This window comes from Cyprinodon tularosa, unplaced genomic scaffold (assembly GCF_016077235.1).
Source record: "Cyprinodon tularosa strain WSP-4 unplaced genomic scaffold, ASM1607723v1 ctg342, whole genome shotgun sequence".
Lineage (NCBI taxonomy): Eukaryota > Metazoa > Chordata > Actinopteri > Cyprinodontiformes > Cyprinodontidae > Cyprinodon > Cyprinodon tularosa.
In genome coordinates this window covers 722,901-735,114 of record NW_024039055.1, presented here as the reverse complement: position 1 = coordinate 735,114, position 12,214 = coordinate 722,901, and the positions used below count along the sequence as shown (strand labels likewise).

Sequence of the window (12,214 nt, the reverse complement as noted above, 5' to 3'; positions counted from 1 at the left end):
TTATTTCTATTTATTTTTTAAATGAGAGGTTGCAACTCTTGTACCATGTAAAAGTTGTGGGAATCACTTTAATCACAGAGGTAACATGAGATGCTGTGACTATCCGAACAGGCACAGTGTATTAACAGGCATCTGTGTGTAATAGTCCAGTTTATTTTCCCATACAATATGAGCTCCTCAACAGAAACACCACATAGTTATACAAATTTATGATTTGTCTTGAGTAATTTTTAACTCAACACATTTTTCTGTGGAAGGAATATTAATAAAGATGCTTAGTGTCCTTGACCTTATTTAGATTTCTGGTTGCCCTTGATGCACAGGAACATGGTGAGCCTGCTCCTGATTTTCTACTAAAGCATTAAAATGTTCTTGAGCTTGGTGTTCTTCTGTTTGCTTTATTGAATCCTCTTGTAGGGTCATTATGTCAGGTTGCTGCTCCATAGCGATGGCGTTTGGTAGGATGTTCTCTTCTGCCATTAGCTGCTGTTCATTAGGTGTTTTGTTGTTGCTGGAGCCCTTCATGGGGGATAGTGGTAGACAAATTTAATTTAAAAACAATATAGTTAAATCTTATTTAAAACTCTATATATCAGGATGTTGCAGTCCATCAATGAAGGATTAAATGTGCAATATAAAACTGAACACAGACAAAAAGTATTAGCTATTCAATTATCTAGATTTTAATAAACTACATTAGAAGTTAAATCAAATTTTAGTTACAGGTTCAGTTTTGATATCAATTTTGTAACAAATCCACCCTACATATTTTTACTAAAGTGACGATGCTTCATCAGTAAACTGCTACTCTCATTTATCCCGTGTCATGTCCTGCAGAGCTAGGCTAAGTACAAACCAGAAGACTTCATAGGTAAGACATGGCGGAGATACCGTATAATAATAATTAACCTACAGTTAGCTGTGAAACATTATCCTTAGTATTGAATGAACTGAGGTTGTGGGTATTAAATGCACATTAGAAAAGAGGATTCTTGAATACATGGACAGTTGATTGATCGCTTGTAATTGCACTTATATTTGATTAGGATAGATACTTTGAACTTCAATAAACTTTCAATTAATATTAATCAGTACACTCAAACTAATATTAAATCATTAGACAACTCTACATTAAAATATCTAGACTCATATTATCTGCAGCCTCTCACAGGTTTTCCTTATCAATCGCACTGTATTTTTCTCCGCTCATCTTCCCATCACCTCTGACCAGTTTTTCTGTTCCTGCAAAGGCAGACACCCCAAATATTTGATGGAGCCTTTTACAACGGGAATGTAGACCAAAAGATTAGAATTTGCTCTCATCAGACCAGAGCTTCTGCCAAATGTTTGTTTTGAAGGTTACAAACGGCCAATATATCATCTCATGGATTTTGAATGATTGAATGATTTTGAGCATGAATGATTTATGGAGAGCATGACTAATAGTTGTCTTGTCAGATTATTCTTCCACCTGAGCTGTGGGTGTCTACAGCTCCTCCCGGATTATCATAGACCTCTTGGCTGCCTCTCTAACTGATGCTTTCCTCATCAGTCTAGGCAGTCTGCCATGTTTTATCATGCTCTCTCCAGTTTCAGATATTAATGACTGAACAGGTCTCTGTGAGAGCTTTAAAGCCGAGTCTGTTTTAAATTCCTCAATATATTCCTCCTTATCCCTAACCTGTTAGCTTAGATTAGATTCAACTTTATTGTCATTACACAGGTACAGGTACAAGGCAACGAAATGCAGTTTAGGTCTAACCAGAAGTGCAATAGCAGCAATAGCAGGATAAATAATTGTTCCATAAATACAGGACATGGGTTTCTACTGAATGAGTATAGAGATGAATACCATTATAAATAATGAATATAATATATAGATCACTAATGTAATGAACTAAATTTACAGCTGGATATGTACCAAATATAATATACAGGTGGATATTACTATAAAAAGGGTTTTTACAGTTATGTACAATAGCATATATACAGATGGGTTTTACAATAAAATGAACAAATAAAGTTGGACAGAAGCTATATATTTATTTATTTAGCTTTGTCCCTAATCAAAACTTCTGAGTCCTTTAGCTGGATTTATATTGAGAATAAACTACATACCGGAGTGATTTTTTTACAATGTCACTTCTGAGGACAAATGATTGCATTTTATTAAGGGGTATGAGTGCAAAAAAGGCAGACTTTATTCTATTAAAGTACCTGTGCACTAATGAGTGATGGAGAGAGTAGTTCGGAAGGGTCCAACAGGCCATCCTGGTTCAGATCCTGAGTTTGTAGTAGTAAATCTACCATCATCTCCACCTGAAACAGAAGATGACATAAAGAAAAAGGACAGTTCCTCTATCAGCTGAAAAACAAAAATATGCTGGTGATATGTGTTTAAAGATACTATGATGCCAACATATGCTTTCAATTACTTCAACTTACTTGCACATTGGTCTCAGGTTTAAGGGCATGATAGGAGTTGTAGTCTGAGAGCAGTTTCATCATCTCTAATCCGTCCAAAAACCCACTGCGGTCGTAGTCATAGAGACGAAACAGGTAGAACACCTCTGCACCAAAGCAGAGGGTAGATAGGTTAATGTCCTTTGAATCCTACTTTCCAAAGTCACAGGACTCAAACTCACTACTGAATAAGAGCTGATATTCATGTTTTTTTTTCTGCTGTTGGAGGCAGTTTGAGTTCTTGAAGTAAACCAACTAAAGGTCAGATTGAATTAATGGAAACGGCACACACAAAGCCCTCTTCTGAGATTTACAGAATCCCAAACCTAAGTTATTCCACGCTGTTATATTACTGACTTGCCAGGGCCGTCACTAGGTTTGAGAGACATGGGTGGCTTAGCCCCTAGGTAAGATATTGCGCGCGCAGAGCGCGCGCCGAAATTTTTTCAGTGCACTTTCTAAGGCGCTGTCTATAAATTCATTATTTTAAGAGCAACATACCTGGGAAACACTTCCCTCACTAATGCTACTTCACCAACTAAACTACACCAGTTAAAATGTGCTAAATTACAAAGAGTAAATGGTAGGTGCCATGCATTACTGCATAAATGGAAGAAGGCAAGTGGTTCGCCACTCATCATAATGGAAACCTTCTACAGAAGACAGTTGTCTAACCAACAGACTCCCAACATCTTCATAAACCCTTAACCTGGCCATTCATCTTTCCCCATCTCCCCTGCACCCACAACCTGTCAGGAACCCCTGTCTGCTTTGCAATAACCCTGTTTCTGTGTGTGTGCTTGGTGTGTGTGTGTGACCTGGACTTTGGCATGTCTTTCTCTACACCTGGCACAGAGAGAAACACATATATGTGAGGAACTTAACAATAAATGCAGCATTATCTTTGATAGATTTCTGCTTAATCTAAAGTTTAACCACAAAATACAAGTTGCATAAATGGACAGTAGGCAATAGGCAATAGCATCATTGCAAAGAAGGATATCCTTGAGACTTTTTCACATCAGTCTGACAAAGTTTTAATGCAAATAAAGGAAGTATTTTTAAGTACAATGTATTAATGAAAACACAAAATCAACAGTATATGAAACGTACAACTTAGAACTATAGTCAACCCAAGGAAGCACTACCATATCACACAGTGTCGCCCTATCAGACTGGTGGCACATAGATATGGGAGAATTATCCTGCCATAATGCAAGAGCACATAACTTCAATTAGAGAAAAGAATTTCATCTTCTTGCACTCAAAACTTATAATGCTCACACTCAAAACATGCGCTCTCTCTCAAATATTTTCTCTTCTCTCAAAAATCTTTGTTTCTTCTCTCAGATTTAAACAGATATTTTCTATATTATCACAGATATTTTTTCCTCTCGCTTGCCTCCATCTCCGCTCTGCACGGGTCTCAGTTACGCTCTGCTTGCGGATTTGTTTTGCTCTCTCAGACTGCAGTTGGATCGTTGCCTAGCAACCTTTCCAGCCAATAGAACGACAGCCTCGGAAAAGGTGCGCTTGTTTAACCCTACGGAGTGTGCCTGTGCTACTACGCCACTTATAAAGCGTCAGCTGAAACTGCTATTTACAGTAGTTTTGTGGCTGATTGTTGTTTAGAAATAGAAAACCTGGTTTCATTTCTTAGTTTTGCCCTGGATTTTGTAGCGTTTGTGGACGCTACGTCGCTACTTGATCAAAACAATAACGTCGCTACAGGAAAGTTACTTGATAAATAAAGCAGCGACGCTACGGTCAAGCTACTTGAAAATGTAGTTAAACTAATAGCTTCGCTACATGTAGCGGCGCTACTGCCCATCACTGCTCCTGTGACAAAACTATTATAATGATGCTAGTAGGCTACAACAACATCGTGTTTTCCCACACCACTGACTTTGTTCACCATGGTAACGTAATTCCTACTGAATCAGACAAGCTATTAGGCCTATATTGTCTCTTTCCTCACTCCAGGTAAAGTGAAGAAAATGTAAACCGCTGACATCAAATGGCAAACTCACCGTATGTATCTGCACGCAACCATAACTTTCCTAATCAAGCTCGATGACTGTGTGGAGATTCAAAGGGCGCGCTGTTGCTGCACTGCACAGCTGCTATGGTCCAGTTGATGGCCGTGTACCACGTGACGTGACGCTGGACGCGGAGCCAATGAAGGAAATGAATATCCTAACGATATTAATAATTGTATAAATAATTGTGTTTGTAAATAAACTAACAGGAACTTATCTTCAGATTAACTTGCCTTCTTGGTGGCTCGTTTTCAGTGCTTTACTGCAATTGTTTGGGGTTATATGGAAAAAAAAATAAATAAATAAAAAAATAACAATAAAAATCGCAAAATAATTATGGGGTGGCTAATACCAACGAAGGGATGACTTCAGCCACCCTAAAATAGGTCTAGCCACGTCCCTGTGACTTGCTTTTCTAGAGTTCAAGCTAAAAAGCTCAGTGTGTCATGTACTGTATTTGCTTTTGTTTTCCAGACACCCCACCCCGCCAACCCACAGCTCTACTGTTCCTTTATGAAAGGAAAGTAGCTTTAATCAAACCAGGTCCCCTTTTCTTGTTATGCACCTTTTGAACATGACAATGATCAAAAACAAACATCTAAAGTTGAAACCAAACTGATATCTACGGGGAATACTGAAGAGAATGGTGGAGCATCGCTCTCTGTCCAGCATCCAGGCTGCCATAAAGGTTTCTCTGGGTTTTTTTTTTCTTTTTTTCTTCGAACACTGGAAAAAGATGGATGGTGAAGGGTGTTGCTAACTTGTTCATTCCAGTCTTGGAGGACTTTTGTTCTTCATAAAGTTTAGAGCGCTCATACAAACTATGAAAGATTACAGGGGTTTTGTTGAGGTGTATTCATTTTTGCTTCAACTACTTAGAGTAATACTGCAGACTGTGGATACAATTTATATTACTAACATTAATTTCATGGAGTTAAACAGTTGCTCTATGAAACTCAACGTAAAAATTCATGAATCTTTTCCTGAGTTTCTTGAGATAGTGAATAAAAATATACTTTTTGAAAGGGACACACTCATATATGTATATACCTATAAAATTCCTTGGTTATTCATTCAAGTCATGTTCTCAGTGATTTATATTTTCTAAATGTTCCTATATATTTTAAGTATTACCAGTCATAGGTGCTGCCTACCTTGCTCCCAGGAACTGATCTCCAGTCCTCCTTGGCTGTTCTGCACTCTGTGCTGAATGTAGATCTGCAACAACCTGTAATTATGGACAGCTAATTGATCAGTTCACAAAAACATAACTGCTTACAACAGAAAGCCATATAATCTCTCTGCCTGTCTGTCTGCCTGTAAATAATGAAATAAAAAAAATATTCAAATAAAAATCCGCTTTATTGTCTTTTGACTCAGAACTGTGCTGATCTTTCCCAGCTTATTTATTGTTGAAACATGTACCCTGATCTTAACTGAGGTGAGTAAAGTCAGCATTCTTCCCAACATTGTAGAAATGGCTTGTTGACCCTTCATTATATAAATGTCTGTGATATAAGGGGATAAATATTGCTTTCTGAGATTTTTACTACAGGTTCCATTCAAATTATTTTGAGAAAAATACAGAGGAATTAGTTGCACTAGTTTTTCTCATCCAGTTAATGATACAAATTAACTACTTCCTAAACATTCACTCTTAAATTGATTTTCAATCAAACGTTCTTATGTGCAGGTAAAAACTATACTAAATGGCCTGTTTGAAAAGAAATCAACATACCCACATGGACAAAGTTGTTGGTACCTCTCAAAGGAAAAACAACAATGTTCACAGAAACAACTTCAATCTTACAAAAGTTGCAAAACTACATGTTGACAAGCCACGGAACTCCTAGGAGAATGTCCTGTGGACATGAAATTTCAAGACTTCCAAGGGATACTAAAGAGAAATTTGATGCCGATTTTCAAAAAGCTTCAATTTATTTCTGTCACCATTGTGGGTTTGTCTTTCTTTCATTTCCTTTCATTAAAGGTACCTACAATTTTGTCCATGATTGTCTGTGAGATTAATTTTTGATAAATAAACAAGGAAATTATGGAGGATGAAATGTAAACCATTATTTAATTAAAAAAACTAGAATAATCAGCATAGAAATTCTAAATCCATTGTTTTTCAATATGAACAAGGAAAGAGGACTTTTAAATTGCAGATAAATACTTTCTTTTGCCAAACAATAGAAATCTACTTCCAAAGGTCAACCTCTCACTAGAATGCCTTTTTGCTGACACGCCTTCTGCATATAACAGCGCACTGAATGAGTCATGTGCATGTTCATTGGTCTCTGAAAAGAAGCTGCATCATTATTATTGTTTTTTGATCTGTAAACTTGATTCCACTAAGCTCACAGAATATTTTAGTTCTCGCATTTTAATCCTGAAATTAAATTCTCTCTGTGGGTTAAAAGGAGAAAATAGGATTTTACAAAAACCTAAGATGGGAATCTATAGATAAAAGATTATGACAACATAAACTGGAGTGACTATACATGCAGTACTATCAGTGTTTGGCCTCGGCCACATCATCAGAACAGCAGAGATACCGAAGTTCAGAATGACAAGACAGTAGCTGTTTACTTCACTATAAACTGCACAAGACTGTCTATGGATGATAAAGGTTTTGAATCTTCATTTTCACTAGAGACAATGTAAAACTTCACTAATATGGATAGCAGAAAAAAGAGAACTGAATAACTCTAGTAAAACTTAGACTTAGATTTATTTTGTATACACGAGTGTAAACAAAAATACATTTCCTTAAGAACAGCTCTCTGGACAATTTCATTTTTTAAAGTGCAGCCTTGATAAGGTAAGCGTAAGTGATGAAGGTGACATCTTAAATTTTCAAGACACTAACTAAAAGCAAATTTAGGGCTCAAAGTGAGGTAGAAATGCATAATTAAGAAGCCACTCACCTGCGTTCCTCTTCTCCGGAGCCGAAGGGATTAATCAGTCCCACTGATGGGGGGTGGACATCTACTGACTCTTCTCTAACAGATAAACAGATAAAAACCCACTAAAACAGAGATCTATTGCTGAGTGTGTCTTTAGTTTTTATTCTAATAAACAGGTAACACTGCAGTTATTTCAAAAACATTTGCCCTATCTGCTCCGGTGCCTTTGTTACTTTAACATACAAAATTGATTTCTTTAAAAGGTATTCAATAATACACCTTCAGGTGACATATACCATTATTTTCTTATTGTCTGATATGAAATCAGACTAGAATTCTGTCATTTGGATCTGTTAGGATTATTGCTATTTGTTAAATGCCAGAATTATGGGAAAGATTTTTAATGAAAACATCTGAAAGTAAATTGTGGATCTTCAAAATTGTAGTAGGTCCTTGGGTACAATTGTCATATAGCTGATGTTAAACTGTTCAAGGATTATATGTGACTAATGATATTCCTCAGAAAGGAGAGGGATTTTGTCACCCAAGAGAAAGATTATTTTCGTAGAGAAATGTGAACATCAATTCCAGAGCTAAACAGAGGACAGAATGAGCAAGAAATAGTTCATTCTGATTTAATGTCAGACAATGAGAACATACATTGTATTGAAACAATCGTTTTAACCTTACAATATATTGCTTAGGAATATTTTTTGGCCTGCAAGGCCTGGCATGCAATGTGTTACCTTTGTGACCCAGGTTGCCCTGGTGCTGCCAAGGACAGGTTTATGAGAAGGTACAGAGACAAAACCCATAAGACCAGCCGGTGCAGATGAAACTCCATTAGCAGACCTGGAAATGCACCGTGATGAGATTTAGTTACAAACATACAATTTAATTTGCCCATACTGATTCTTTTTTGAAAAAAAGATAGATAAAAAAATAGGATCTACTAGACAGCACAGATGGCAATGACCACAATGTATATTTTCATAAAAGAGGCAGCTAGGGATTTACCAATATCTAATTAGGGTATCAAAATCAGGCTGTTTTGAGATTCATCAGCTTAAGCTGAAACTGAAAGTTAGGGGTTACAAATGTGTTAAATCAGTAGGGTTTAAAAATAGTCTGAATATTTACAATACTATTATAGAAATAATAGAAAAAAGTAGATTTTCAATGTTTACAGTGGGCTTCAACATACAATACACACAAACACACCAAATACACATACAAAGCTTTGTTTTCATTACATATGGGAACATTTAATTGACCTGCATTCATTTTATATTGCCTAACCCAGACCCTGGCCCTAACTCGAACTATTACCAACTTATAACTATACCTCTACAATATTAGGACCATCTGAAAGTCCTCATATGTACCTGTTAGTCCCCACATGTACAATATTTAAAAAAATACTTCCTCCACTTTGTAGGTAAAACAAGACGATCCAAACTGACAGAAGCTCACTTTACAACAGCTGGTCCCTATTGTGATAGTGAATTGGAAAAATGGTCCAATATATATATATATATATATATATATATATATATATATATATATATATATATATATATATATATATATATATATATATATATATAAAAAACACTTGTTTTATAAATCAAGTTGAAAAAATATTTGTAGCAACAGCATTGGCCAACATCCAGGGAGTATTGTGCTTTTTAATGATGTCTTTTTATATGGAGGCCCATCTCTTTATGATTTAAAAAATGCTTTCACAATTATTAAATAAAATGTTTTAATAATATAAAAAAATATATATAAATATGAGATGCACCCTAATAATTTTCACATATAGTCTTTACTATGAGGTACTGAGCATTTCCTATTTCTGGCAGAAATTAGCATCCACAATTAATGTTGTTTTTATGAAAGTGAAAGTATTTCAAAATTTAAATATTCTGATGAAAACCGGCTATTTCTGTATGATTTCTTTCATTCCTGGAAACAAAAATGATGGGCAACATTTAAATAAGCAAGTATACCGGTAAATCTGGGACTAGATCTGCACTCAGTTAGGTTTTGTTTTTGGCAGATCAATTTAAAAGACTCTACATTAGAAGTAAATTTCTACTGCATATCTGCCTCTTCTGCCCACAAAAGATTTACTTTAAAATCTGAAATATATCTTTAAATCCCTGCACCCTTTTCCTCCCACAGTCACTTCCTCTTTTTACTGCAGCATTTTCACTCCTTAACGAGACAAACTGGTTCTTGGAACATCTAAGTTCTTTCTCGGAAGGATTTTTAAGATTTTTTTTAAACAGCAAGCTTCTGATGTGCGCCTTTATTATCCTGCATATAACAATAACGCTGCATCAATGAAATCCTAAGCAGCTCTGCAGCTGACTGCGGGTTAAAACCTTCCTTTCCCTCATGCACAGAGCCTACCTGGGTGCATAGTAGAGGTGTTGACAGGACAAAGCGTTGATTTCCGCAGGTTAAAGGTTCATAGCTGGAGAACAGCTCTCCGTCCCGTACCGCCCTGGTAGTTGTGGAGAGCTGCGCCCTCCCCCAGCTCCTGTCCCGCCGCCTGCTACCGCTGCCTGGTTGGCTCAGTGACAGGCTCCACGTGGAGGAGCCCAGTCTGTCTTTATGCTCCTCCGATCACGATTTCCCCTCCAAGCCACGTCCACAGTCACATTCCTCACAGGGTGTGGGCAGACAAACCTGTCTATACTTACATCCAGAGTTACTTTTCATCTTTCACCCACAAGGGTAGTAATTATCATGCAGTGCAATTTAATCCAGCAAAAGAGACTGGATCTAATGAAGAAAAAAAAAAAATCCTATGTAGACTATAGAAGACCAAAAGTGCCATAATTCAATAAATTAACACATGGATATCTTGACGTAACTCATAAGCGTCGTTAGACCTATTTAAGGGTGGCTTCAGTCACCCTTTCTTTGGCATTAGCCACCCTATAATTATTTTGCGATTTAAAAAAAAATATTTTTTTTTCTGTATTTATTTTTTCCTCATATTTTCCCAAAACAAATGCAGTAAAGCACAGAATAAAAGCCATAAAGAAGACAAGTTAATCTGAACAATCATAGGCGTAACTTCCTTAAGGACTGGTGTGGACATGTCCCCACCAATATTTTGTACACGTATTTTGCTTTCGGTGCTGTGTATATCTGATTAAAACCCCATTCATGCCGCTCCTCAGAAAGAAAATAAAAAAAGTTCTCCCCGCTGCTCACCGTCCACAAACCCCGACAAAAAAACTCAGAAAAAAGAATCTGTTGCCTCTCGCTTTCTCCCCATCACCCCCCTCCAACCTCTCCCCATAACATTTGAATTGAAGAAATCCGCGGGTGACGGGTCGGGTTCGGTAGTCATCCTAACGGGTTCGGGCGGGTGCGGGTTGGTAAAACTCGACCCATGCAGGTCTCTAAGCTACACTACATTCAGTATCGTTGCCATAGAAACAGACAACAGCGCCAATATATCAGAATTATACTAAAACACACGCAAATAATTTCCCACATAAAAAACAGGACTTTCAGTCCATTGCAGTTTTCCGTTTTTAGAGGGTTGTTTATTTTGCGTTTATTAAGTGATGGCTGTGGTATATTAGCTTTCACTGCTATAAGCTTTCGCAGCAGTGATTGATTAATTTAAACATCTGCTCTACTGATGGTCTATCGGAGTTGGTGTTTAGGTTGAACATAAAGAACACCTTTTATTTGAAGCTTCTTGTAGCTACTGTTTTAATCCCGGCTTCACTTAAAACTTTTTCCTGACCTTGTTATATATTTGTCATAGTGTTGCCATTCAGTTGCAAGCACTGCGCCCCTTTTTCTTTTATATGTACACGTACATTTAAGATTTAGCGTGTTATGTTGACAACTCATGAGCAAGCTGCTTTTTGCAATCTAGCAGGAAGGTAAGGATAGGATCTTGCAGGTGTGACGTCACTCTGCAGGGGGTCCAAAGATAAAAGATTTAAACAATTTTGGCATTGGAATTTCAGATTTAAGGGAGTTAGAAAGTTCACTTAGTAAAAGTGCAAATAATAAATCTGATTACCGATTACTTTTAAGCTGGTTACTGCGACAGACTGGTGACCTGTCCAGGGTAATCCCACCTCTCACCCAGAACGTGGCTAGAGATATCAGCACCTCCTGATCCCACTGAGGGATAAGGTTAAAGAAAATGGATGGTTGAACATAGTCCGCTCTCCCAGATTCTATCAAATCAGTATTGATACCCTAAGGGGCGGATTTAGGAAATTTGGGGCCCTAGGCAAAGACAGGCAGGGGGCCCCCTGAGAAGTAAACCCATAAAACAGACCCATTCTACAGATAGAGAAATGTTAATAGAATAGACATCCATTATTTGTTCTAGGTTTTGTCCCTCTCTTCTTGTCCCTTTTTCCTCTCTATTTATCAGCGTTCTGATGGCATTTTTGCCAAAGTATTTTTATCAAAAACATAATTAATGTGCATAAATAAGGATTAGTTGTATTAACCATACATGGAAACAGAGTTTTATGGGGCCCCCAGAACTTGGGGCCCTAGGCAACTGCCTAGTATTGCCTAATGGTAAATCCCCCCCTGGATACCCTGCTGGTGGATGTTCTTGACAGAAAGACGGAGTTGCTTAATCATATTCTGCTTAAGGTCCTGGTTTAAAAGTAAATTAATTTTAAAAAGTGACCCAAAATTGACTGTCAATAAATGTTCTACAAAATTGATATATTTATTTGATTTCTTTGATTTGTACTGTCTGTTTAGATTTATGTGATATTTTTTGCACAAAATATATAAGTG

At 37.0% G+C, this 12,214-nt stretch overlaps 1 protein-coding gene across 1 annotated transcript; it reads right to left on the bottom strand.

Annotated features, from left to right (window-relative positions):
• Positions 1–43: 43 nt before the first annotated feature.
• Positions 44–10,109, bottom strand: cgref1 (cell growth regulator with EF-hand domain 1). The gene is made up of 7 exons (XM_038294592.1): positions 9,830–10,109; positions 8,158–8,263; positions 7,433–7,507; positions 5,657–5,730; positions 2,446–2,570; positions 2,218–2,319; positions 44–519 (listed from the first exon to the last, which is right to left on the bottom strand). Exons 1-7 carry the CDS (start codon positions 9,837–9,839, stop codon positions 295–297), a joined length of 717 nt encoding a protein of 238 aa, XP_038150520.1. The 5' UTR covers positions 9,840–10,109; the 3' UTR covers positions 44–294.
• Between the last annotated feature and the right edge of the window lie 2,105 nt (positions 10,110–12,214).

Bases quoted from the DNA above. Each gene is read 5' to 3' on its own strand.
- cgref1 (XM_038294592.1), bottom strand. The intron at 5,731-7,432 runs GTGAGTGGCTTC...CCATAATTACAG, and splicing joins TCCGGAGAAGAGGAACGCAG to GTTGTTGCAGATCTACATTC. The intron at 2,571-5,656 runs GTAGGCAGCACC...GCTTTGGTGCAG, and splicing joins GATCAGTTCCTGGGAGCAAG to AGGTGTTCTACCTGTTTCGT.